We start from the raw sequence: 27,739 nt of genomic DNA on the forward strand, positions 1-27,739 counted from the left end.
GGAAAGCAGCTAACGTAAGCAAGGACCCCTTCCACCTCAGTCATTCTCTCTTCTCCCCCCTCCCATCAGGCAGAAGATACAAAAGCTTGAGAGCACGTACCACCAGGCTGAAGGACAGCTTCTATCCCGCTGTTATCAGACTCTTGAATGGACCTCTCATACACTAAAAGATGAACTCTTGATCTCCCAGTCTACCTCATCATAGCCCTTGCACCTTATTGTCTGCCTGCACTGTACTTTCTCTGTAACTGTAACACTCTATTCTGCATTCTGTTTCTCTTTTTACTACCTCGATGTAATTATATATGGAATGATCGGTCTGGATGACACACTAACAAAAGCTTTTCACTGTATCTCTGTACATGTGACAATAATAAACTAATACAGATAAGGTGTCTTTATTAGTCACATGTACATCGAAAAACACAGTGAAATGCATCTTTTGCGTAGAGTGTTCTGGGAGCAGCCCGCAAGTGTCGCCATGCTTCCTGCGCCAACATAGCATGCCCACAACTTCCTAACCCGTACGTCTTTGGAATGTGGGAGGAAACCGGAGCACCCGGAGGAAACCCACGCAAACACGGGGAGAACATACAAACTCCTTACAGACAGCGGCCAGAATTGAACCTGGGTCGCTGGCGCTGTAATAGCATTACGCTAATCGCTACACTACCAGTTGTGAATGACTAGATCAGGAACGTTGTCGGATGACTGCAGCAGGTGAGAGGGAGTGGGGGGGGGGTGCACTTTGGGGATGGGGGGGAGTTTCCTAACCTGTAGTGGGAATGTGCTGGGAGCTCAGGCATTCCCTGAAGCCACCGGAACAACCCTGTATTACCCATTGAACAATATCCAATGGGCAAAACTATCAGTTCACAAATAAGGAAGGCATTGCCTCTGTATTCCGTGCACAAAGACTGAGAAATAACCAAGGATTTAAGAAATAGGAGGAGAAGTCAGCCAACTGACCCTACAAACCTGCTCCACCATTCCCCAAGATCCTGGCTGAACTTCTCCCCCATTCAGCACCATTTTCCTGCCTTGTCCCCATACCCCTTGATTCCTCTCATTTCCAGGTACCTGTCGATCTGTTTCTCAATGACTGAGTTTCCACTGCCCACGGGTACACAAGAACATAAGAAATAGGAGCAGGAGGCGGCCATCTGGCCCGTCGAGACTTCTCCGCCATTCAATAAGATCATGGCTGATCTGGCCGTGGACTCAGATCCACCTACCTGCCCATAACCCTTAATTCCCCTGCTATGCAAAAATCTATCTAACTGTGTCTTAAATATATTTAATGAGGTCGCCTCTACTGCTTCCCTGGGCAGAGAGTTCCACATATTCACTACTCTCTAGGAAAAGCAGTTTCTCCTCATCTCCGTCCTAAATCTATTCGCCTGAATCTTGAGGCTATGTCCTCTAGTATAGGGTGGAGAATTCCTAAGATTGACCTCTGTCAGTGTGGAGAAATTTCTCCTTATCTCAGATCAAAACCTTTACCTGTTATTCTGGGACTGTGAACCCCTGTTCTAAACCCTGTCAGGTCCCGTAAGGCTTTTGTAAGTTTCTACGAGATCTCCTCTCCAGCGACCCGGGTTCAATTTCGGCCGCTGTCTGTAAGGAGTCTGTACGTTCTCCCCGTGTCTGCATGGATTTCTGCCGGGTGCTCCGGTTTCCTCCAACATTCCAAAGACGCATGGGTTAAGAAGTTGTGGGCATGCCATGTTGGCGCCGGAAGCGTGGCGACACAACACTATGCAGAAAAGATGCATTTCACTGTGTGTTTCAATGTACATGTGACTAATAAAGATATCAACACTCTAGAGAGTACAGTCCTGGTCTACACAATCTCTCCTCATACAGCAAACCCACCATTCCTGGAACCAGTCAAGTGAATCCACAAGCAGGACATAATCATAGACGCCACAGCCAAGAAAGTTCACCAGTGCCTCGAATTCCTCAGGACGCTGAAGAAATTTGGCAGGTCCCCTTTGACCCTCACCAATTTTTATCGATGCACCACAGGAAGTATCCCATCTGGATGCATCATAGCTTGGTACGTCAACTGCTCTGCCCAAGACCGCAAGAAACAGCAGGGTTGTGGACATAGCTCAGCATATCACGGAAACCAGCCTCCCCTCCATGGACTCTATCTACACTTCTCACTGCCTCGGTAAAGCAGCCAGAGTAATCAAAGACCCCTCCCACCCCAGACATTCTCTCTTCTCCCCCCTCCCATCAGGCAGAAGATACAAAAGCCTGAAAGCGCGTACCACCAGGCTCAAGGACAGCTTCTATCCCGCTGTTATAAGACTATTGAACAGTCCCCTAGTACGATAAAATGGAGCCTTGACCTCACAATCTACCTCGTTATGACCTTGCACCTTATTGTCTACCTGCAATGCACTTTCTCTGTAACTGTAACACTTCATTCTGCATTCTGCATTCCCTCGTACTACCTCAATGCACTGACGTGATGAAATGATCTGTATGGATGGCATGCAAAGCAAAGTGTTTCACTGTACCTCGGTACATGTGACAATAATAAATCAATTTACCAGTTTAATCATTACAACACCAACACTTTGACATAGTTAACAAAGCAAGAGTACTTAAAAAAAAGGAAAGTAGCACACGGCATATCCAAAAGAAAATGTTTATTTACAATTTTATTTTTTTCTCATTAGCTCCATTTTAAACAACATGGACTGTTTGACCATAGTGTCTTAACAGGTAACATCTCCCAAGGTGCCTCACAGGATAGTTATCAGACGTCAAAAGAAAGTGGCAGTGCACTCAAGAGGTAGGTTTCAATGGCGTTGGAGTGTCTCAAGGAGAAGAGAGAGGCAGAGAGATTTAGGGAAGGAATACAAGAATGTAAAGCCCAAACAGTTGAAGACTGGACCAGAAATGGTGAAAATAGGGGCTGATGAAAGGGTCACAATTAGGTTTAGAGAGCACAGGATCAGGTCCTTCAGCCCACTATGTCTGTGCCGACCACAATGCCAATCTAACTAATCCCATCTGCCTGCACATGGTCTGTATCCCTCCATTCTCTGCCTGTCCATCTGTCTGTCTAAATGCCTCTTAAACATCACGATTGTATCTGTTTCCACCACGTCCTCTGGCAGCCCATTCCAAGCACCCACCACTCTCTGTAAAAAAATACTTGTCACGTAAATCTCCTTTAAACTTTCCCCCTCTCATCCTAAAGTGGTGCCTTCTGGTGTTTGACATTTCTACCCTGGGACAAAGATTCTGACCATCGGATTCTCCCTCTCATAATTTTATATACCTCTATCAGGTTGCCCCTAAGCCTCTGACACTCCAGCGAAAGCAACCCAAGTTTGTCCAAGCTCTGCTTGTAGCTAATACTCTCTAATCCAGGCAGTATCCTGGTGAACCTCTTCTGCACCCTTCCACGCCTTTCCTGTAGTGTGGCAACCAGAACGCCATGCAGTTAGGGAACAGTTAGAGCATCAAAGGACTGGAGAAGGTTGCAGGGAGAGTAAGGAGAGACGACCTGGAATTTCTCTGCGAAACAAGAGTCTGAGTTCCAACAATGAAGCACTTAGAAGTTGGAATGTCGAACACAGAGAGTGCGGGGGTGATTGGGGACCCGATGTGAGGTGGATCAAGGTTCTGCAGAGTAGTGATGACGTGCAGAAGATGCATGAGGTTATAGAGTTGGTACGGGAAATGAGGACCGAAACTCCCCTCAGGGTCAAATGGATGCCAAGGTTGGCGAGAGTCGGGGAAATGAAGTCCGTGACTTTAGTCTTCCCAAAGGTCTTATTGTAGACATTGCCATCTCTGCCGGCGTTAAGTGACAAGCAAACACCGCAAGCTCCTGAGGTGGTAAAGGGAGATGGTGGGGAAAGCGAGCTTAGTGATGTGGCATGGAAAGGAGTCTTTGACTGATGTTGCTGAAAGGAAGCAATGTAAATCAAATGGAGAAGAGAGACCAAAGGGAAGACGCCAGCAGAAGCCAAAACAGAATCCATTCCAGGTAATTCCCTGGATACAGTCGGGTGCACAGGAAAGAAACAAGGGAGCAGGAGTCCCCTGAGTTAGATGGACTCGGAGAGATCTTGAAGGAGGTTGACTTGTAAAACATACACCAAAGCTGTGTACTATGGTCAGAAACATGAAGGACAAGGGCTGGTCTGGTTCTGTGTCTGGGGAAGAACCTGACGGGCTGAGGTTGAAACAGAGCTGCTGGGAAGTTGATTTGAGGATTGGGATTTTTGTTAAAAATGTTATTCAGATACATTCTATAATTTAATTCGGTGCTTGTTGGCAACGTTGCTCCATCACAGGAATAATGAAGCTGCAGCGAAGGCTCGCTGACCTTTGTCCACACAGCATCGGAGAGAGCCAGAGTCGTTGGGATGATCCTAACATCTGGCTTCAAAAGGCGGAATCACTTATTGAATTTTCTCCTAAATCGAAGTAGATATAACATTAATTATACATTGTGCACCCAGCTCCCCGATTGCATTGATTATATCCCTTGACTCCTCCCAATCTGCTCTTTGAGGACGCGTTCCTTGGGTAATCAGTGTCACAGACACTGGGAACCCTCAAGCGGTCATCGACAGGCTGAGTGGCCTGCCCTCCATTGCTGCAGATGCAAATAAAATAGAAACGGCTGGTTGGGCAGCACCTGGAGGGAGAAAAACAGAGTTAGGGATTCAAGGTCAATGATCTTCCATCATTTCGGATGAAAGGTCAGTAACTTGCAACGATAACTGTTTCTTCCTCTCCAGATGCTGCCCGATCTGCTGAGTATCTACAACATTCCCTGTTTTATGTAGTAGTGTAGCGGTTAGCGTAACGCTATTACAGCGCCAGCGACCGGGGTTCAATTCCAGCCGCTGTCCATAATGAGTTTGTATGTCCTCCCCGTGTCTGCGTGGGTTTCCTCTGGGTGCTCCGGTTTCCTCCCACATTCCAAAGACGTACGGGTTAGGAAGTTGTGGGCGTGCTATGTTGGCGCTGGAGGCGTGGCGACACTTGCGGGCTGCCCCCCAGAACATGCTACACAAAAGATGCATTTCACTGTGTGTTTCGGTTTACATATCTTATCTTATCTACTGCAGTGCTCCAAGTGCCCCTAACTGCCCAATACACATCAGGGAGTCAGAAATCCTGATCAAAGTCTACTTACATCTCAAAGTGAGGGCTGCCATTCCTGAAAGGAGATAGAGAAGAATAACAGTTACACCAGAGGCAACAGACAGTTCCTGATTCACACTCCCCGTGTTCTGTGAGGGCAGTGAACAGACCAGCACTCCAAGGGAGCAGTCACACTGAGAAGATTTAACTTGCACCCAATCTGTTTCTTTGTAAGGTTCTCTAACCCCACCCTGCTGATGGATCACTATCGGAAGATCCCGGATTTTTTACAATCTTGTTGGGACTTCACCCAATGAAAGTGTGAATTACTGAACAGTTTGAGGTTGAAGCTCAAACCTGACTCTAAGGCACCACCAAAAAAATTACTTGTGTAATCTCAAAATTCTTACCCGATAATCCTTCAATTGACTGCCTTTCACAGGAAGACACGAGAGATTCTGCAGAAGAAGGAACCCAGTAGGAGAGGACAGTAGACTTCTACTGTCCACTGCCCTCTCCTATGGGATTCCTTCTTCTTCAGCCCTTTTGCCTCTTCTACCTGTCACCTCTCAGCTTCTTACATCATTCCCTTTCATCCCCCCTCCTCCAGTCACCTACCTTCCCCCTCACCTGGACTCACCTGTCACCTGCCAGCCTCTGCTCCTCCCCCTCCCCTGACCTTCTTATTCTGGCTTCTGCCCTCTTCCTTTCCAGTCCTGATGAAGGGTCTCGGCCCGAAACGTCCACTGTTTATTTCCCTCCATAGATGCTACCTGACCTGCTGAGTTCCTCCAGCATTTTGTGTGTGTTGCTTTCACAGGAAGAGTTGTTGGTGAGTATCCAACTCAAGCTGCTCAACTTTCCGATGTGAAGACCATTCACACCCGAAAGAATTTTATGGCCAATGAATTGTTTCAGAATTGTAGTCTCAAACTCAAATGATCTTGTAATTATAATTTTTTTTGTGGGAGTTTCCGGTGCATTGGTTTATCACCATCTTTCCAAATTCCCACAAACACCAATGATACACTGACCAGGTTTGTGGATTACTGAGGAGAAGAGAGTGGTCCACACATGTGGCTTATCATCTTGGCTCTTTAAAATAGTGCTGTGGGATCTCTTACGTTCCTCTGTGGGGATTCAGCTTAACATCACATCTGAAACAGGCAGTGCTTCTGACACTCCCACAGTCGGACTAGATTTTTATGCTGGGTGGTCTCCGAGAGTCAGCGGCTGTTCATCTGCCTGGGTCGTGTGCCAATGGGGATCCACACCTCCCAGTGTTACCCCAGTGACCCTGTAGCACTCTCACTGCAGTGTGGACCCTAGGCTGCCCTGGAGAGTAGAGCTCACTCTTGTACTGAGTTGCATATGTGGTCAAGGTTAGGGAGTGCACTGGAAAACAGTGTGAGTTAAATTAAACAGGGGTTCCCATCGGCATCCTGTTACCATCTTACTAACTGGGTGGTACCCTGACTGGTTGCATCACGGTCTGGTAAAGCAATTCGAATGCACAGGAACGAAAGAAGCTGCAGAGAGTTGTGGATTCTGCCCAGTACATCACAGGCACATCCCTCCCCACCATCGGGAGTATCTACAGGAGGCACTGCCTCAAGAAGGCAACATCCATCATCAAAGTCCGCCACCATCAGGTTCAGGAACAGCTGCTTCCCTTCAACCATTCAGTTCTTGAACCAACCTGCACAACCCTAATCACTACCTCAGTATAGCAACACTATGACCACTTTGCACTAAAATGGACTTTAGTTCTTTTTGGTCTAATTGTGTTCTTTCTTGTAAAAATTTATGTTTAATTTATATTTTTTCTTATGAATGCTGCTTATCTGATGCTATGTGCCTGTGATGCTGCTGCAAGTAAGTTTTTCATTGCACCTGTGCACACATGGACTTGTGCATCTGACAGTAAACTCGTCTTTGACTTTGAGACTAACTAATTGAATGGCAAATTAGGCGTGAGAGGGTCAACAGCCTTTTCCTGCTCCTTACTACAACAGTTGCCTCATTTTAAACATGTCACTGGTTTGCACACAGCCTTGGGCAGAAGGCTAGATTCTCCAGATGAAGACAAAATATTTTTCTTTCAATGTTGCAGAGGTACCCACTCATATACGTCTGAAGCTGTCATGCGTCGGTAGAATTTTGCCAGTTTCACCGCGAGTATGATGCTTGGAATCAGGAACACGGTGCTCCATCCCATGCTAAACCAGAAGGCATTCTGCAAGAGACAGATACAAATTATCACACCATTCTATCCACACTCCCCTTTTTGAGTTCCTGCTACCCACTCCCTCTGCACATTAGAATTAATCAGTAGATTTCTTGGAACATAGAACATTGAACAGTACAGCACAGGAACAGGCCCTTCAGCCTATAATGTCTGTGCTGACCACGATGCCAAATTAAACTAATCCCATCTGCCTGCACATGATCCCTATCCTTCCATTGCCTGCATATTCGTGTGTCCGTCTAAAAGCCTCTTGAACCCCTCTATCGTATTTGCCTCCACCACCTCCCCCGGCAGTCTGTTCCAGGCATCCACCACTCTCTGTGTAAAAAACCTGCCCCGCACATCTCCTTTAAACTTGCCCCCTCTCACCTTAAAGCTATGCCCTCTAGTATTCAACGTTTCTACCCTGGGAAAAAGATTCTGGCTATCCACCCTATCTGTGTCTAAGGATTAAGAGTTAAGATGGTGGTGTGGAGAGGCTTGAAAGATTTCTTTCACTCACCCTTGGACATAGGGCACTTACTGTCCACCTTTGATCCACTAGACTGCGAGGCAGTTAGAATTCGACCACTGAGGTAACGTCATTCCAGTTCTACAGCCCAGGTTTGGGGATAAAGGACAGGGGAGAGCGGTCGTTTTGTGAGTTGGTTGGGAAAGATGAACTGATGGGAAGCCATACTACAGGAAAGATGTGGAGACTTTGGTGAGGTTGCAGAAGAGGTTCGCCAGGATGCTGCCTGGACCAGAGAGCATTAGCTATAAGGAGAGGTTGGACAAACTTGGATTGTTTTCTTTGGAACATTGGATGCTGGGGGTGACCTGATAAAAGTATGTAAAATTACTTGGTTTATTATTACCACATGTACTGAGATACAGTGGGAAGCTTTTGTCTGTGTGCCATCTAGACAGATCATTCCGTACATAAGTAGATCGAGGTAGTGCAAAGGAAAAACAATAACAGAATGCAGAATATAGTGTTACACTTACAGAGAAAGTGCAGTGCAGATAGACAAATAAAGTGCAAGGGCCATGACGAGGTAGATTGAAAGATCAAGAGTTCATCTTTATCGTACAAGAGGCCCGTTCAAGAGTCTGATAACAGTGGGATAGAAGCTGTCCTTGAGCCTGGTGGTACATGTTCTCAAGCTTTTGTATCTTCTGCCCGATGGAAGGGGGGGAGAAGAGAGAATGTCCGGGGTAGGAGGGGTCCTCAATTATGTTCGCTGCTTTTCCAAGGCAGTGGGAAGTGTAGAGGAGGTTGGTTTTCGTGATGGACTGGGTGGTGTTCACAACTCTGCAATTTCTTGCGGTCTTGGGCAGAGCAGTTGCTCTGAGAGTTATGAGAAAATTATGAGAAGCACCAATAGGGTGGATGGCCCTTTTCCCAAGGTGGATATGGCAAATACTGGAGGCCTATCTTTAAGGTGAGAGGGGAAAGTTTAAAGGAGATTTATGAGGCAAGTTTGTTTATACAGAGTGGAAGATGCCTGGAACCCGTTGCCAGGGGAAGCAGATACGATAGCAACTTTTAACTTCTGCATTGCTAGGCTATCCAATAAACCCCGTGATCTCTCCCAAGATGCCAGATATCAGCCGATCAGCAAATAGCAATTAAAGCTAAATTGTGGACATTCTGTGAGGACTCGTGATCCTCTCCAACTAGCTTGGAATTTCCCCTGATTAGTTTCACATGGAGCTGAATACAGTCCGCAGACAGAGTTTCACCCCTGTGGGTGTGGAGGGAATTCATACCAGAGGCACAGAGTTAAAAAGGCTTTCAACAGACAGAACCTCATTACAAAGTAAAGCTCCCTCTACACCGTCCCATCACACACTCTCAGGGCAGGAGCAGCACGGGTTAGATACAGAGTGAAGCTCCCTCTACACTGTCCCATCACACACTCCCAGGGCAGGGACCGCACGGGTTAGATACAGAGTAAAGCTCCCCTCTACACCGTCCCATCACACACTCCCAGGGCAGGAGCAGCACGGGTTGTTAGACACGACAGCCCTGAAATTTAATCTGCTCCAACCAAAACCGGTTGGGTGACCACTCAACTCGACCAATCCTGCCCCTCTTTCCCTTCCCAATCCCTTTCTTACCATCGAGTCCAGAAGGTAGGAACACGAGATGGTGGCTACAGAACTTAGGACATTGGCTGCTGGTCTGCACCGGGCTACATCCTGTGTTATCTGGAAAATAAACAGCAATCACTCAAGTAGCCAGAATCAGGCACAATCTGTCGCTGACTAACAGACGTCCGCCCCACTCACCGTGTGGAATCTGCCATGCATTGCTGCCACTCACTCCTCACTGTGTATTGTCCCATGTTCTCCTATTACCAGGCTTTAGAACATCAGGCAGCTAAAGAAACTTGATTTGTCCCCTTTGACTCTCACCAACTTTTACCGATGCACGTAGAGAGCATCCTATCTGGATGTATCACGGCTTGGTACGGCAACTGCTCTGCCCAGGACTGTAAGAAACTGCAGAGAGTTGTGGACACAGCCCAGTGCGTCACGGACACCAGCCTCCCCTCCTTGGACTCTGTCTTTACCTCTCGCTGTCTTGGTGAAGCCGCCAGCATAATCAAAGACCCCACCCACCCGGGACATTCTCTCTTCTCTCCTCTTCCATCGGGTTAGAAGATACAGGAGCCTGAAGGCATATACCACCAGACTTAAGGACAGCTTCTACCCCACTATTGAACGGTTCCCTTATACAATGAGATGGACTATGACCTCACGATCTACCTTGTTGTGACCTCGCACCTTATTGCACTGCACTTTCTCCGTAGATGTGACACTTTACTCTGTACTGTTATTGTTTTTACCTGTACCACCTCAATGCACTCTGTACTGACTCAATGTAACTGTACTGTGTATTGAATTGACCTGTACGATCAGTTTGTAAGACAAGCTTTTCACTGTACCTCAGTACAAGTGACAATAATAAACCAATACCAATACCAATGGCATCGAAAATATATGAGACGTGGTGACAGATTGTGAGGCTGAGAGCTACAACCTGGGCTAGAGAACCCAGAAACCTCACGTTACAGAGTTCCACATTTAGGGCTGAGATGATGGAGAATTTTTTTTATGCCGACTGTGGTGAATCATAGAAATCTCCAACCCAGAGGTGTGTGGCTGCTCTATCATGGAGTATGTTGGACACTGAGATCGACAGAGTTTAGTGCACTCGGTGTAACTGTGACCCTTGAGGCTCCAGCTGTGACCATGCTGAATGGTGGCTGGACATCAGTTGGTACAAGGGAAAACAATAACAGAATGCAGAATGAAGTGTTACAGTTACAGAGAAAGTGCAGTGCAGGCAGACAATAAGGTGCAAGGTCATAATGAGGTAGATTGTGAGGTCAAGAATCCATCTTATTGTACAAGGGGACCATTCAATAGTCTTATAACAGCGGGATAGAAGCTGTCCTTAAGCCTGGTGGTACGCACTTTCAGGCTTTTGTATCTTCTGCCCTATGGGAGGGGGGAGAAGAGCCCAAGAGATCAAGGGACCAAGTGCCCTACTGCTCCTATTTCTTACTTTCTAATGTTGGGATGAGATGCACTATTTGGCTGTCCAGTGTTGGTAAGGTGTGTTCCCACCCAGAAGGATTAGAATTGTTAAACTCACCGCTCTCTTGGTCCAGTTCACGTACTGGCTGAAGTAACTCAGCTGGCAGTCCAGGTAAACCTTGGATTCCTGTTGAAGGAGAGAGGCTGTGCAGTTAATATGGGAATAGTACTTCATCTTGTGCAGGGATTTCATCAGCTAATGGAGCCCAGGATGTGGTTGGTGGTTGGAGGGGGGGGGCAGTGGTTATCTGGAGTAGATCCCAGTTCTGAGGTCAAGCGTTTTATATCTGCAGCGGTACAGGGAATAGGCAGGAGTTGGCTGGGTCCTTGACCAGCACTGACCCTTTTGGGTAAACTGTGCAGGTTCCTGGGTTCATTCAGGACAATATTGTGAGCCATTCCAGCCAGGTATACACTGAATGCCATTGCAATCCGTGCAGTCATTGGATGTAAGCCAGGACAATAACTAGCCTCAGTGCCACTGGAAGCTAGGTGGAATGTGATCCACTCATGTCTCTGCTAGGGTCGAGTTAGCTACTTTCCACTCTTATCACTCTCAGCTCTGCTAGCCCAGGACAGCTGTTGGGACTTGTCCGTGATCCATGGTCCGGGAAATTGAGGATGATGGTGGGGGAAGTGGTGGAGGGGTGAATGTGACACACCAATCACCCCATTGTCCGGGCTCACCATCCAACTCCCCAAGTCCCTTGCACCTCCTTATACATTGTGCTGGTGTCAGAATTGAACCACCTCCTCTTCATCATGGCTAATTCCCATAAGACCATAAAATATAGGAGCAGAATTAGACCATTCGGCCCATCGAGTCTGCTCTGCCATTCAATCATGGCTGATCTTTTTTCAACCCCATTCTCCTGCCTTCTCCCCATAACCCTTAACCCCCTTGCCAATGAAGAACCTCTCAATCTCTGCCTTAAATAGATCCAATGACTTGGCCTCCACAGCCCTTCGTGGCGACAAATTCCACAGATTCACCACCCTCTGGCTGAAGAACTTCCTCCTCATCTCAGTTTTAAAGGGATTTCCCTTTATTCTGAGGCTGTGCCCTCGGATCCTGGACTCTCCCACTGAGGGAAACATCCTCTCCACGTCCACTCTGTCCAGGCCTTTCAGTATCCAGTAGGTTTCAATGAGATCCCCCCCTCTCATCCTACTGAACTCCATCGAGTACGGGCCCAGAGACATCAAACGCTCCTCATATATTAACCCTTTCATTCCTGGGATCATAATTGCAAACTTCCTCTGGACCCTCTTCAAGGCCAGCATGTCCTTCCTTAGATATGGGGCCCAAAATTGCTCACAATATTCCTAATACAGTCTGACCAATGCCTTATAAAGCCTAACCATCCTAAGGGCCACCATTGACCAGAAACTCAACTGGACCAGCCACGTTAACAACCAGGGTATCTTGCAGTGAGGGACTCATCCCCTTAAAACATTTCCACCACCTACAAGGTGTGATGGAACTGGTCAGTGTAGCTCCAACCACACTCAGGGAGCCTAACACCATTCAGAACAAAACGGCCCATTCAGTGAGCAAACCCATTCATCAGCTTAAACAATCACTTTGACCTCTACCAGCAGCCAGCGCACAGTGGCTGCAGTGCGCACCCTCGACAAAATGCACTGCCGTTACTTGCCTGGGCCACTCCAACAGCTCTTCCCAAACCCTTAACCTCTGCCACCATCAAGGGCAAGGACAGAAAGTGCATGGGAGCACCCCCACCTGCAGGTTCCCCTCCAGGTCATACACACTCATGGCCGGGGAGTATTTGTCATCCCTCCATCTTAGAACCATAGAACACTACAGCACAGAAAACAGGCCATTCGGCCCTTCTAGTCTGTGCCGAAACATTATTCCGCTAGTCCCATTGACCTGCACCCAGTCCATAACCGTCCAGACCTCTCCCGTCCACGTATCTATCCAATTTATTCTTAAAACTTGAGTGAGCCCGCATTTACCACGTCAGATGGCAGCTCATTCCACAATCCCACCACTCTCTGAGTGAAGTTCCCCCTAATATTCTCCCTAAACCTTTCCCCTTTCACACTAAAGCCACGTCCTCTCATACTTATCTCTCCTAATCTAGATGGAAAGAGCCTACTCGCATTTACTCTGTCCATACCCCTCATAATTTTGTAAACCGCTATCAAATCTCTCCTCATTCTTCTACGCTCAATCTTTCCCTGCAGCTCAACTCCTGAAGACCCAGCAGCATTCTAGTAAATCTTCTCTGCACTCTTTCAATCTTACTGATATCCTTCCTATAGTTAGGTGACCAGAACTGCACACAATACTCTAAATTTAGCCTCACCAATGTCTTATACAACCTCACCATAGCATCCCAACTCCTATACTCAATACTTTGATTTATGAATGCCAGGATGCCAAAAGCCTTCTTTACAACCCTGTCTACCTGCGACATCACTTTCAGGGAGTTATGTATCTGAACTCCCAGATCCCTTTGTTCCTCCGCACTCCTCAGCGCCCTTCCATTTACTGTGTTTGCCCTCCCTTGATTTGTCCTTCCAAAATGCAACACCTCACACTTAGAGGTAGCGAGCTTCAACTAAACAAGTTCTAATTAACACGGGGATGAAAATATGCTGCGTTATGTCTGTTTGTTCTCTGAAGGCCAACCCTTTAACATTTATAATGTGTCTACCCAGCACTTAAATAACCCCAGACTATCACTCACTCACCGCTTTGTGTTGATACGAAAGGCAAGATATGAATTCTGTACACTCTCTGAGCTGAAGTCATAAAGTCACAGTCATACAGTCAAAGCACAGAAACAAGTCTGCACTGACCACCAAGCAATATTTACACTAATCCTGCAATCATCCCATTCTGTTGTCCCCACTTTCTCATCCGTTACTCCCAGATTCTACCACCCATACACAAGGGGCAATTTACAGCGGCCAAATTAACCTACCGACCCGCACATCTTTGGGATGTGGGAGGAACCCAGAGCACCCGGGTGGTATCTGTGTATAAACTCTGCACAGACAGCATTGGAGGTCAGGATTGAACCCGGCTCACTGGAGCTGTGAGGAAACAGCTCTGCTTGCTGTGTTCTATGCTTCCATAAGTACTCAAACCCCCAGCGAGTTTCAGGGAAGTTGGCAGATGGTTTGAGGGAGCAGTTGGGGTTGGGAGCATTTGATGTTGGTCTGTTAGATCTGGGATTCAAAGCCATAGAGCTCACAATGTCCTTGGGGTGAGACACAGCCCTCTTGTGTCTACTGCTGGCCTAGGGAGACATGAATGAAGACACAGAGTATAAGCTCATGGAATACTGGAGCAGCAGATCATGATAGAACTGAATAAAGCATCTGTTAATCTACAGCTAGAGGATGGTGTCCCATTCTGGATGGGGTGCAGAGGAGATTTATGAGGATGGACAGGAGGGGAGAATTATATTTATGAGCAGAGGCCGATTAAACTGGCTTTGAACAAAGAAGTGAGCAGAGATTGAACAGATGCCCAACATTGTGAGTAGCTTAGACATGGTTAAGAGAAAAGGTCCACTTCCCCCAGCAGAGAGGCCATTAACTGTGGGACATTGATTTCATTCATTGCGAGAAGGACTCGAGGGCAGTTGAGGAGAAAACCTGGATTCGAAGGCATGTGCTACAAGGAGAGGTTGGACAAACTTGGGTTGTTTTCTCCTGAGCGGCGGAGGCTGAGAGGAGATCTGATGGAAGTTTATAAAATGATGAGAGGCATGGATTGAGTCTTTTCCCCAGGGTCGAAATGCCTAATACTAGAGGGCATGCATTTAAGGTGAGAGGGGGTAAGTTCAAGGGAGATGTGTGGTGCAAGTTTTTTTACACAGAGAGTGGTGGGTGCCTGGAATGTGCTGCCGGGTGTGGTGGTGGAGGCCAGTGCAATAGAGGTGTTTAAGAGGTTCTTAGATAGGCACAAGAATATGCAGAGAATGGAGGGATATGGACTTCTGAGGCAGAAGGGACTAGTTTAGTTAGGTGCTTAATTAATTGTTGAATTAATTTGGCACAACATTTTGGGCTGAAGGGCCTGTTCCTGCACTGTACTGTTCTATGTTCTAAGTATTAATCTGTGGATGGGCTCTGAAACTCACTGCCTGAAAAGGTGATGGGGTCAGAAACTCTTACCACATTTCAAAGGTATCTGGAGGAGCACTTGGAGAGCCACAATCTACAGGGCAAGGTAACAAGAACTGGGACGTGGGATTAACATAAGTAGCTCTGTTTTTGGGCTGTATGACCTCCTTCTGGCCATACATTTCAATGATATGACTCCCCCCCACCCCAGCATGGGGCAGTGAGTCATGCAGTGCTCATCATCCTTGGGCTAAGGAAGGTCAGCCCAGACCACCAGGTGAAGACAGTGATCCTCCCATTTCCTTGCACAGAGGTTGAATTAAGATTTGGACGTGTAGTCCATGGAGATCTACTGTCCCATCATGTTCACACCACAGATCCCCCTTTGGTCCTCACTCACAAATGTTTCAAACACAGAATTACTTTCCCCTTAACAAACACCCGCAACGAAAGACTTCAGGAATCCGACCAACTCCTTTGTGGTACTCACATTTTTAATGAAGTCCGAAGCTTTTGTGTGGAGGACAGTCTGTGCAGATTCTATCTTTAATAACGTAGTGTTTACCACTGTCTGAGAAACAAGTTAAACCACAATCAGTGTAAGTAGTCACTGTATATAACAGAGCTGGTGTAACTAACAGGCACAGTGTACGGCATCATGAATTTCCATAACATCATCACTATATATAACACATGCTATGTCGGCGCTGGAAACATGGCGACACTTGCGGGCTGCCCCCAGAACACTCTACACAAAAGATGCATTTCACTGTGTGTTTCGATGTACATGTGACTAATAAAGAAATCTTATCTTATCTCTGCATATAACTGTTACTGTACATAACAGCATTAATTTATATGACATTGTTACTCTACATAATACCAACACTATAGATAATATTTATTCTACATAATAGAAACTGATATGAATGTTGTTGGGTATAGCATTATTAATTTGTATAGCACCAATTTATATAACATTGTTACTGTATATCACACCAACACTGTAAATGACACAGTTACTGTATTATACCATCACTGTATATCACACCATCACTGTGACAGTTACTGTATTATACCATTATGATATATAACACCATCACTACATGTAACACCATCACTGTATAAAACAGCAATTTCTATAAAATCAAAATTTCAGTTGTTGAGCCACACCTTGAAGAGCCTGTGCAGTCTGCTGACAGAACACATCAAAGTATGAATTACAAATTCGGTCCTCTCATGTGTCCAATCTCCTACCTCAGCACCACTGACCTGCACTAATCCAATGTCCCTTAATATCTAAAACTGCATTGAAATCCAACTTCAATATATCTCGTGATCGAGTCTCTACAGCTCTCTTGTGTAAAGAACTCTAAAGGTTCATTTCCCTCTAGATGAAAAAGAATTCTCCTCATCAATGTCCGGCCCCTTATTTTAAGGCAGTGATCCCTGATTCTAGACACCTCAGCCGGGGAAAATACGGTAGAATTATTATCATCTTTGTTGGCTTCAAATCCTGGAACTCCCCACTCACAACACTTTGGGAGCACCTCAGCAGCAATGTCCAGACTCCCAAAGAAAGAATAAATTAAAATAAAGAACCAGGCATGAAAAAAAAGTTTTTAAGGACAATAAATTAGTTTCATGGTCACTAGACAACTAAGAGAATTTAAATTCCCTCTCAGACAGGGTGGGATTTGAACTTCCCTGACACAGTTACCACTATAGGAATATAACCATTATGTTACCACACCATATATTTTGAAAAAGATGCTTGTAAGGTAAGTTTTACAAGGTAGGCTTTGAAAATTACCTTCAAATTAAAATGTGTAATGTTAACAAGGAGAAAGAGATAGGCTTGAGCCTTTTGAGGGGAAGTTTATTTCTTTACATAAGGACTAATGAATATTGCTCTGGAGAGATATTGGCTTAATAGATTGGATAGTCTCTTTGTGTTGTAATAAATCCATGACTCAATGTAGAAGGGTATTATGAGGCAGAGAAGGTGCGAACAAGAACCCTGGAATTGTCTTGGAAACCAAAGTGTGTCATAATGGCAGGTAAATTAGGAATTCATCCTCCTGCATCATGGGACCAAACTATTCAGCGACATCCTGACCATTGATGAATGAGGTTTCGACCATCCCTGTGATGGGTTGTGAACTCAGCTTTGTTTTCAACACCTAGACAAGCAGTTCGAGCCTTGCTTCTCCCCAGCTTTGGCAGCTCTGCTTCAGTCAGGGGAGCAAATGGAACAAGGCAGCAAACAGCAAAGATACAGCTCCCAACAAGTGGCCCACCTTGAGATTTGAAGTTATTCCTTGAAGATTCCGAATGTTTTTCTTTCAACGCTTCCTGGAAAATTAAAAACCAAACATTGTCACTGAAACCTTTCCCAGCAGTCAGTTACATCCCACACCCCAGAAGGAATCTCACTTCACAATTTTTACTTGTCTCTTCACCTCTTTAAGACATCTTTAGTTCTGGAGACTGAGGGATCCAGAACTAAACTGTTATGCTTTTGCTCTAGATTTCCAGCACCTGCAGTCTCCCTTGTGTCTGGACTAAGTTGTTTCTCTCTTTCTCAGTTCTGATGAAGTGTCTCAGACCTGAAACCTTCACTGTTGTTCTCTCTCCACAGATGCTGCCTGACCTGCAGAGTGCTTCCAATATTCTCTGGTTTTGAGTACACTGGCCCGACGTCTGAACACAGGGTGTGCCTTCAGTTTCTCTGTGAAACCTGTCGTATTTGACTCTCCGTTAACAGGAAGGACTCTCAATGGGAGAGGGAGACGTGGAGGATCTAGGAGCCAAAGCCTTGAGCTGAGATAATCCAGCAATGGATCATCTCCTGACCTCCTGACTTGGGAGTGGTGCTCAAGGAGTCAGAGGCCAGCTTGTGGCAATGGATGCCTAGTGCAGCTTGGGGGACAAGTTCCCAAGTAGACCAATGATGGATCGATAGAGAGTGGTGAGTGTGGATCTCAGCACCGGAGGGAGAGACCAAGGAGAATATCATCAATGCTGCAATGGGCATGCTGGACAAGCCTGTGAAGCTCCTTGTTGTCTTTGGAGCACAAATAGCAGCGCCATACTGTAGGGGAAATAGGAAGGTTTTAGAGAGGTTACAGAAGAGTTTTACCAAAGGATACCAGGGATGAGAGGCTTTAGTTATTGAATAGATGGGAGAAGTTCGGGTTGTTCTCTTTGAAACAGAGGGGATTGCAAGGGGATCCAATAGAGGTAGTCCAATAGAGCCTTCCCTCCTTGGACTCTGTCTTTACCTCTTGCTGCCTTGGTGAAGCAGCCAGCATAATCAAAGACCCCACCCACCCGGGTCATTCTCTCTTCTCTCCTCTTCCATCAGGTGGAAGATACAGGAGCCTGAGGGCACGTACCACCAGACTTAAGGACAGCTTCTACCCCACTGTGATAAGACTATTGAACGGTTCCCTTATACAATGAGATGGACTCTGACCTCACGATCTACCTTGTTGTGACCTCGCACCTTATTGCACTGCACTTTCTCTGTAGCTGTGACACTTTACTCTGTACTGTTACTGTTTATACCTGTACTACCTCAATGCACTCTGTACTAACTCAGTGTAACTGCACTGTGTAATGAATTGACCTGTACAACTGATATGCAAGACAAGTTTTTCACTGGACCTCGGTACAAGTGACAATAATAAACCAACACCGATACCAATATTTAAAATCGCAAAGGGTATAGACAGTAGACAGAGAAAAACTGTTCCCATTGGTGGAAAGGTAATGAACCAGGGGGTCACGTGATTACAAAAGAGCCTGATTGATAAACACAAAATCCTGAGGGGTCTTGACAGGATGGGTGTGGAAAGGATGTTTCCTCTTGAAGGAGAATGTAGAACTAGAAGTCACTGTTTGAAAGTAAGGGGTTGCCCATTTAAGACGGAGATGAGGCAAATTTCCTTCTGTCAGAGAAACATGAGTTTTTGGAACTCTCTTCCTCAGTCGAAGCAGAGTCTTTGAATATTTTTTTAGGTAGATTCTTAATAAACAAGGGGGTGAAATGTTACTGGGATAGGTATGAATGTGAGGTTGAGGTTACAGGACATAGAACATTACAGCACAGTACAGGCCCTTCGGCCCACAATGTTGTGCCAACATTTTATCCTGCTCTAAGATCTATCTAACCCTTCCCTCCCACATAGCCCCCCATTTCTCTATCATTCATGTATCTATCTAAGAGTCTCTTAAATGTCCCTAATGTATCTGCCCCCACAACCTCTGCCGGCAGTGCGTTCCACGCACCCACCACTCTCTGTGTAAAAAAACTCACCCCTGACATCCCCCTTATATCTTCCTCCAATCACCTTAAAACTATGCTCCCTCGTGTTAGCCATTGTCGCCCTGGGAAAAAGTCTCTGACTGTCCACTCGATCTATGCCTCTTATCATCTTGTACACCTCTATCAAGTCACCTCTCATCCTCCTTCTGTCCAAAGAGAAAAGCCCCAGCTCACTCAACCTATCCTATTATAGAACATAGACCATAGAACAGTACAGCACAGGAATAGGCACTTCAGCCCACAATGTCTCATCTGATCAAGGTGCCAATCTGACTAATCCCTTCTGCCTGCAAATGGCCCATATCCCACTATTCCCAGCCTGTTCAAGAGTCTATGTGGTTAATAAGGTTATAATCCTACCAGCTATGATCTTATTGATGGGGGAGCAGGCTCGAGGGGCTGACTGGCCTCTCCTCCTAGTTTGTACATTCACATACTGTCCCGTATTCATCACTGATGTGTCAGTCGCAGTGTCTGCGATGTAACCGTGCAGCCCATCCAGTGTGAAACCTACCATGTTTGGCACCATGTTACTTTTGATCCAGACATCCAGTTGCTTCAGGCTTGCTGCTTCGTTGTTGAGTTTAATTTTGGTAGGATCCGGCTGTAACAGAGCGATGGACCACATGTTAGTATTCACTCCCTCCAGCAGCAGTCCTGTCACCAAGTCCTGTTGTCTCCACTCCATAAGGCAAACAAGCTACTAATCGCACACAAATGCTGGAGGAACTCAGCAGGTCAGGCAGCATCTATGGAGGGATGATAAACAGTCGATATTTCGGGCTGAGACCCTTCACCAGGACTCAAGGGTCCTGAAGGGTCTCGGCCCGAAATGTCAAACGTTCATTTCCCTCCATAGATGCTGCCTGACCCGCTGAGTTCCTCCAGCATTGTTTTGTGTTGCTCCAGATATTTCCAGCATCTGCAGAATCTCTTGTGTCTCCAAGCAACTAATTAGTACTGAAGAATTCAGAAGTGGGACACTATGATTTCATAGAGTTGTACAGCATAGAAACAGGCCCTTCGGCCCACTGTTGCTATGCCGACCATCGTGTCTATCTCTACCAATCCCACTTGCCTGCAGTAATCCCATCTCCTCTGTGCCCGGCTCATTCAAGTACCTCCAGATGCCTCTTAAGTGTTGTTCCTCTTCCTGCCTCACCACCCTCCTCTGGCAGCTCATTCCGGACACCAACTACTCTTTGTGTGAAAAAGGTACCCCTCAGATCTCCTTTAAACCTTCTCCCTCTCACCTTAACCCTGTGCTCTCTAGTTTCTAAATAAGCCTTGTCATAAGAAACAGACCCTGACCCCCTACGTTATCCATGCATCTCATAACTTTATACACCTCTCAGCCTCCTTGCTCCAGGGAAATCAGATCCAGCCTATCCAGTCTCTCATGATAACTCAAGCCCTCCGTTCCAGGTAACATCCGTGAGGATCTTTTCTGTACTCTCTCCAGCTTAATCATGTCCTTCCTTTAGTGTGGTGACCAGAAAACGCACAATATATTTCAAGTGCGGCCAAGACCAACATTTGTACGACTGTAACATGGCATTTTGACATGGTGTTTTGATAGAGTAAAGACCTAATCTTATCTATCAACCACTCCCAGGTCAGGCACAGCAGATTAAAGCTCCCCCTACAACAAACCAACCTAAAGCTACACAGTTTCTTTATATATCTTGTGGATGTGCACATTACTGGAAAGACCAGCATTTATCGCCCTTTCCTAATTGCCCCTTTGGTGAGCTGCCTCCTTGAACCACTATCTCAGGTTTGATAAAAATGTCTGCATGTTAGACCGGCTCAGGAGGCAGTGAGAGCTCCACTACATCGACATAATGTCAGGCATAAGGCAATGAATTTATGACAGCCGAACAACCATATCTTAACCCTGGGATTTTATTTAAATTCTCAAGCAGCAGCGATGGGATTTGAACTCACCAACATACTCTCTACACCACCCCAGTAGAAGCCCATGAAGTGTCATCACATGACCATCTGCCTCCAACTAGCTTCATGCCCACTTTGGCTCCACTGTTCCAGTATTTACCTTCACACTCAGCCCCTCAAACCTGCCCCACCATTCCGTATGATCATGCCTTATCTATGCTGGCCTCAACTTCTCTTCTGTGTCATTTCTCCACCCCCCCCCCCCATTCCTTCATCTACCAAATAGATGTGGGCAGGCACGGTAGTGTAGCGGTTAGCGGGTTCAATTCCGGCTGCTGTCTGTAAGGAGTTTGTACGTTCTCCCCATGTCTGCGTGGGTTTCCTCCGGGTGCTCCGGTTTCCTCCCACATTTCAAAGACATACAGGTTAGGAAGTTGTGGGCGTGCTATGTTGGCGCCAGAAGCGTGGCGACACTTGTGGGCTGCCCCCAGAGCACTCTACGCAAAAGATGCATTTCACTGTGTGTTTCGATGTACATGTGACTAATAAAGATATCTTATCTCATCTTATCTTAAATATTTATCCACCTCCAATTTAAACACTTCCAATGATCCAGCTTCCATCATGGACTTGGACAGAGAAATCCAGAGATTCACCAGCCTCTGTGAGAAGAAATTTCTACATATCTCAGTTTTAAATGATTGGCCCCTTGTACTGTAGTTATGTCGCCTTGTTCGAGTCTCTCTCACCAGTGAAAACATGCCAACATCTACCCTGTCAAGCCCCCTTAGGATCTTACATGTTTGAATACTTACCCTGTCAAGCCCCCTTAGGATCTTACATGTTTGAATAAGGTCACCGCTCTTTCTTCTGAACGCCAAGGAATACAGGCCCAAACTATTTGGTCTCTCTTGGCAGGACAACCTTCTCATCCCAGGAATTAGCCTGGTGACTCTCCTTTGCACTGCCTCCAACGTTACTATATTTATTTTTAGGTGAGGGGACCAAAACTGTGCACAGTATTCCTGATGAGACCTCGCCAACACCCTGTACAACTGGAACAGAACCTCCCTATTTTAAAACTCCAAACCCTTCGCAACGAAGGCCAAAACACCATCTGCCTTCTTAACTACTTGTTGGACCTGCCTGATAGATTTTTGTGATTCATGCACTAGACCGAGATCTCTCTGTACCTCACCCACTTGCAGTCTCAGTCTGGGGAGCTTTGGCACAAAGCAGAGGATAACATGGAAGATAAGATAAGATAACGTATCTTTATTAGTCACATGTACATCGAAACACACAGTGAAACGCATCTTTTGTGTGGAGTGTTCTGGGGGCAGCCTGCAAGTGTCGCCACACTTCTGGCACCAACATAGCATGCCCACAACTTCCTAACCCGTACGTCTTTGGAATGCGGGAGGAAACCGGAGCACCCGGAGGAAACCCACGCAGACACGGAGAGAATGTACAAACTCCTTGCAGACAGTGGCGGGAATTGAACCCGGGTTGCTGACACTGTAAAAGCATTACGCTAACCGCTACACTACTGGTAACTGATGAATGACCAGCCCCTGTACAGCTGGTTCCCGCACATTGGTCTAGGAGTGCTTGAGTTTGCCATTGACAACGTCAGCAGGAGATCCTTGCCCAGTGCTAACACTCTCTCAACTGGATGAAGGTCACTAAAGAAAAGGGTATTAAAGAGAGAAGAGAGGGTTCAGGATGCACTGACCAGGATCTTGGAGAGGTTCTGTAGCTTCTCTACAGTGGCGAGGAGTTCACTCTGAATTAAAGGAAGGGACATCTGTAAAGAAATAGAGGTGTTAGTGAGAGCCTTGGTGAGACCTTTGATTCACCGAAACAGGCTTGTGTTTATCTCCATCCTCATGGATGTCTCAAGCCAAGAATATCCTCTACCCCACTACACCAATGCAACTCCCACAGCTGCACAGGGTGATCCTAGTGTGCAGAGGCATCAGTGAGAGACAACCCAAAACAAGTCCTGGTGACACCTGTGGTCTCCCCAAGCATGGGGCTGCCAGCAGGTACAAACCGGCAGGCTGGCATCTGATATGTTTAAACTCAATAAATTCTGGAGTTACAGGGCTGGGAGATGGGTGACTGTCCTGAGGTTGAGTTAATGGAGACCCTTCTTTGGCTGTAGACTTTGGCATTGGTTGGATACAACTGCCAGGCCAATCGATGGTGGTGAAGGAGGAGAGGCAGCTGGATAAGGCCAGGACATTCCCTAAACAACATTCCCGATGGGAGTTGGGAGGAAATTGTCAAATGCCCACGTTGGGAATTAAGCTCGATTGTCCTGAACTCCCCCCGCCTTGCGTTCTGCCGAAGGAGAATGTGCAAATGGGATTTCAACGCAAGAGGGAGCCGTCACTGAAGGAAAGGCAGAGGCTCAGAGGGGCACAGCAAGATCCCACAGACAGTGATGTGACAGTGGCCAGATAATCTGCGGTAAGGAGTTCATTGAGGAAAGTGTTGGCTGACAGCTCTTCAGATCCACACACACAACACACACACACACACACACACACACACACACACACACATCCACATGCACACACACAGATCTACATATACACACACATACACACATGCACACATTGACAGACACACACAGACACACGCAGATCCACATACACATACACACACACACACATCACATGCACATATTCAGACACACACAGATACACACACACCCACACACACACACGCACACATTCACAGACACACACAGATACACACTTTCATACACACATACACGTGCATGCAGATCCACACACACACACATTTATACACATATATATACACATGCATACATATACACACATACATACACACACATTCATATACACACAAAACACACATACACATACATATGCACACACATTCATATACATACAACATACACATACACACACACGCATGCACACATACACATGCACACTGGACTGGACTCATGGGTGACTCCTTGACACTGCATGGAAACAATGTGCTTTGCTGGGAAAAGATCCGGCAGGTTATTTAGTTAATTCGCAGGTTGTGGGCTTGGCTGGTGTGATGGGAATTGGTTGGTGGTTGCTAACTGCCCTGCGATAATGATAGCAGGCCCTCTGGGTGCTTTACTGATTCCTTTCAGAAGACAGTCAAGTTTAGTCTCTATCAGGGTTGGACATAAGCACCCAGACCAGGCAAGGACAACCGATTTCCTTCCAAATGTGAGGGTCTTTACAACAATCTGATAGTTCCGTGATCACATTTACTGCACCAGCTTTACGTTTCCAGGGTGTTTTCCTAATTAATTTAAAACCAGCACAGTGGGATGTGAGTTCACATTCTGAGCGTGATTGGCTTAGGAACACCACACTACCCTGTGTTAACGTGCGAGGAAAGTGAATCACCTGCTCAGAGAAACTGGTGAAGTTGAGATCTTCAACACCCGTTTTCAACACGTTCTTCGCAGTCTCCTTGCCCTTGTCATCCAGTAACGTAATCCCCGATAAATTGACATTCAAGTTTTCAAACTGTCCTGAAATATCCTCTGTGTACTGAAAAAAAAGGAATGAATTACTGAACTTCAATAACGCTGAAGCAATCGAAGAAAAAACGTAGCTGCTGGATTTGGGAGGTTCTGTTGGAGCAGTCTGGGTGTGTGGCTGCAGTGTATTTTTGTCAATGTGCAGACTGCTGTCACTGTGGTGGAGGGAGGTAGACAGAGTGCCAATCAAACAGGCTGCCTTGTCCTGAACGATGTTGAGCTTGTTGCAGCTGCACTAGTCCAGGGAAGTGGAGGGTATCCCACCACATTCCTGGCTTTTGCATTATAGATGGTGGAAAAACATCCAGGAGATCAGGAGGCGAGTATGCCCAGCCTCTGACCTGGGATCCCATTGAATTACTAGTCAACAATGACCACCCCCAGAGTGCTGATTCTAGGGATCCGGCAATGGTGATTTCTCTGTGTCTAAAGCCGTTCCCTAACTTCACTCCTGAAGATCTGCCACTAAGTTTTGGATTCTGACGTATAGTCCCAGAGTCTCCGACAGTGAAAGTAAGTTCTTGCCATCCTCCTGACATCATGCAAGCTTCAATCAAATCATCTCTTCACTTAATCAATTCCAGGGAACAGAATCCTCAGCTAAGACAAAAATCAATAAAAAACCCAGGCCAATTATAAGGAAAAATATCTGAAAAATTCCTTTGCAATCACTTTTCGACTTCAAATCCTGTTCAGGAGATCACTGTGGACCTGAACTTCAGAGTCAATAACTGACTAATCACCCCAGTGACACGTCAGAGTGTTAGGTTGAGATTAATTCAGCTCCCACACTACTAACCGCCTTCTGCCCTGTTCATCAGGCAGTGGGGGCTTATCGCAGCCACATTGTTCAGCTGGGAGGGGCTTTACATTCACGACAGAGAGGTGGGGTGGGATTGAGTTTCTACAAAATGCAGAAAGTAGTTCCTGCACATAATAATAATAATAATAATAATAATAATAATAATAAGATCTTTATTGGTCAGATCTACATTGAAACACACAGTGAAATGCATCTTTTTTGCATAGGGTGTTCTGGGGGCAGCCTGCAAGTGTCGCCACACTTCCAGCGCCAACATAGCATGCCCACAACTCCTAACCCGTATGTCTTTGGAATGTGGGAGGAAACCGGAGCACCCGGAGGAAACCCACACAGACACGGGGAGAATGTACAAATTCCTTACAGACAGTAGCCGGAATAGAACCCGGGTCATTGATGCTGACCCAAGACCAACCCAAATGGTCTCACTGCTGGTTGGAACAATCGCCAGAAGTGTAGGCTGATTTGGGTGAGTGACTGAACAGGGTTCCAACAACCCCGGACATACCTTGCTGAGGTTCAGGTACTCATCCAGGTTAAAGCTCTGGCCCAGGTTTAGGGCTTTCCACGCTGAGGTGTTGTTCTGGCAGTCACTGTGTACAGAGAAGGAGTTTGGTATGTGAAAAATCACAAGGCAGGTCATACGGTACATGAAATCAAAGTCGAGTTTATTGTCACATGCACAAGTGCATGTATGCACAGGTGCAATGAAAAACTTACTTGCAGCAGCATCACAGGCACATAGCATCAGATAAGCAGCATTCACAAGAAAAACATAAATTAAACATAAATTATACACAATTTTTACAAGAAAGAACACAATTAGAACAAAAAGAAACGAAGTCCATTTTAGTGCCAAGTGATCAGAGTGGTCATGGTGTTGCTTGACTGAGGTAGTGATCAGGGTTGTGCCATTTGGTTCAAGAACCGAATGGTTGAAGGGAAGTAGCAGTTCTTGATGGCAATGACATGAACTCTCCCACCTTGACCAGGGGTCTCTGGTGATATACAAACTTTGTGTACTGTTCTATGTAAATTCCATCTGCCATTTCTCTATCATCTCACCAACTGATCAATATTTTTCTGTAGCTGAAGACCACTCTCCCTTTTATCAACCACACCACCAATTCTTGTGTCCTCTGGGCAAAGTACTAATCATTGCTCCTACATTTGTATCTAGATAGTTAACGTATAATAACAAACAGCAAAGGGTCAATTGTTTGACAATGATTCAGGAACAGCTTCTTCCCCTCCGCCATCAGATTTCTGAACGGTCCATGAACCCATGGACACTTTCCTTTTTTGTGCACTATTTAGTTATTTTTGTAATTTATAGTAATTTTATGTCTTTGCACTGTACTGCTGCCGCAAAACAAATTTCACGTCATATAAGTCAGCGACAATAAATCTGATTCCGATTCTGAAGTCTTAATTCCAAAGGAGGGCGAGGGTTTTTGTGGTGCAGTGGTTAAGTTACCAGACTAGCAGGTAGAGTTTAGAGCATTGACCCAGAGTCATGAGTTCAAGTCCCACCTTGGCACCTCCTGAGTTTAAATTAGACAAAAGAAAAGGCCATTCCTGTTAACGGTAAGCACAAAACCAGTGGTAAAAACCCATCTGGTTCACTGATATTCTTCAGGGAGGGAAATCCTCGTCCGTCACCCAGTCTGACCAAGCGTCACTTGAGACCCACAAGTGTGATCTGCTCTTAAACTGCCTCTCAGCTCAAGGGCAATGAGTGACAGACCTTAAATGTTGACATTGCCAGCAATGTCGATATTCTGTGAATGAATTAAAAACTACTAACCGGTACACGGTGCTGATATTCAGGGTGGTGTTCAGTCTGAGGGTTTTTTCCAAGTTGAAGTTGTCCATCAGTCCCAAGTCTTCCATTGCCTGTGACACAGGGAGATAGTCCAAATGTTACAAAATATTAGTTATTTACATATATTAAATATTTACAAAATATTATAAATATTAATACAAAAGTTGTGTACAAAATATTAAGAGGAATAGATAGAGTAGACAGCCAGCGCCTCTTTCCCAGGGCACCAATGCTCAGTACAAGAGGGC

General features: G+C 46.0%; 1 protein-coding gene across 2 annotated transcripts in view; it reads right to left on the minus strand.

Annotated features, from left to right (window-relative positions):
• Positions 1 to 2,645: 2,645 nt before the first annotated feature.
• prom2 (prominin 2) overlaps positions 2,646 to 27,739 on the minus strand; it is a 65,563-nt gene continuing 40,469 nt past the window's right edge. Inside the window, exons 15-26 of one of the 2 annotated variants that reach the window (XM_052027889.1) lie at positions 27,474 to 27,562; positions 26,175 to 26,259; positions 24,710 to 24,856; positions 23,023 to 23,094; positions 19,906 to 19,995; positions 17,362 to 17,416; positions 15,552 to 15,628; positions 11,016 to 11,084; positions 9,473 to 9,562; positions 7,245 to 7,357; positions 5,174 to 5,197; positions 2,646 to 4,445 (exon numbers count right to left, since the gene is read on the minus strand). In XM_052027889.1, coding sequence (XP_051883849.1) covers positions 4,427 to 4,445; positions 5,174 to 5,197; positions 7,245 to 7,357; positions 9,473 to 9,562; positions 11,016 to 11,084; positions 15,552 to 15,628; positions 17,362 to 17,416; positions 19,906 to 19,995; positions 23,023 to 23,094; positions 24,710 to 24,856; positions 26,175 to 26,259; positions 27,474 to 27,562 — 930 coding nt within the window. In that variant the 3' untranslated portion in view covers positions 2,646 to 4,426. Of the gene's footprint in view, positions 4,446 to 5,173; positions 5,198 to 7,244; positions 7,358 to 9,472; positions 9,563 to 11,015; positions 11,085 to 15,551; positions 15,633 to 17,361; positions 17,417 to 19,905; positions 19,996 to 23,022; positions 23,095 to 24,709; positions 24,857 to 26,174; positions 26,260 to 27,473; positions 27,563 to 27,739 lie in introns of those variants that run through there. The other variant, XR_007957310.1, reaches the window with a different exon arrangement.

Source organism: Pristis pectinata, chromosome 12 (assembly GCF_009764475.1).
Source record: "Pristis pectinata isolate sPriPec2 chromosome 12, sPriPec2.1.pri, whole genome shotgun sequence".
Classification (NCBI taxonomy): Eukaryota; Metazoa; Chordata; class Chondrichthyes; order Rhinopristiformes; family Pristidae; genus Pristis; species Pristis pectinata.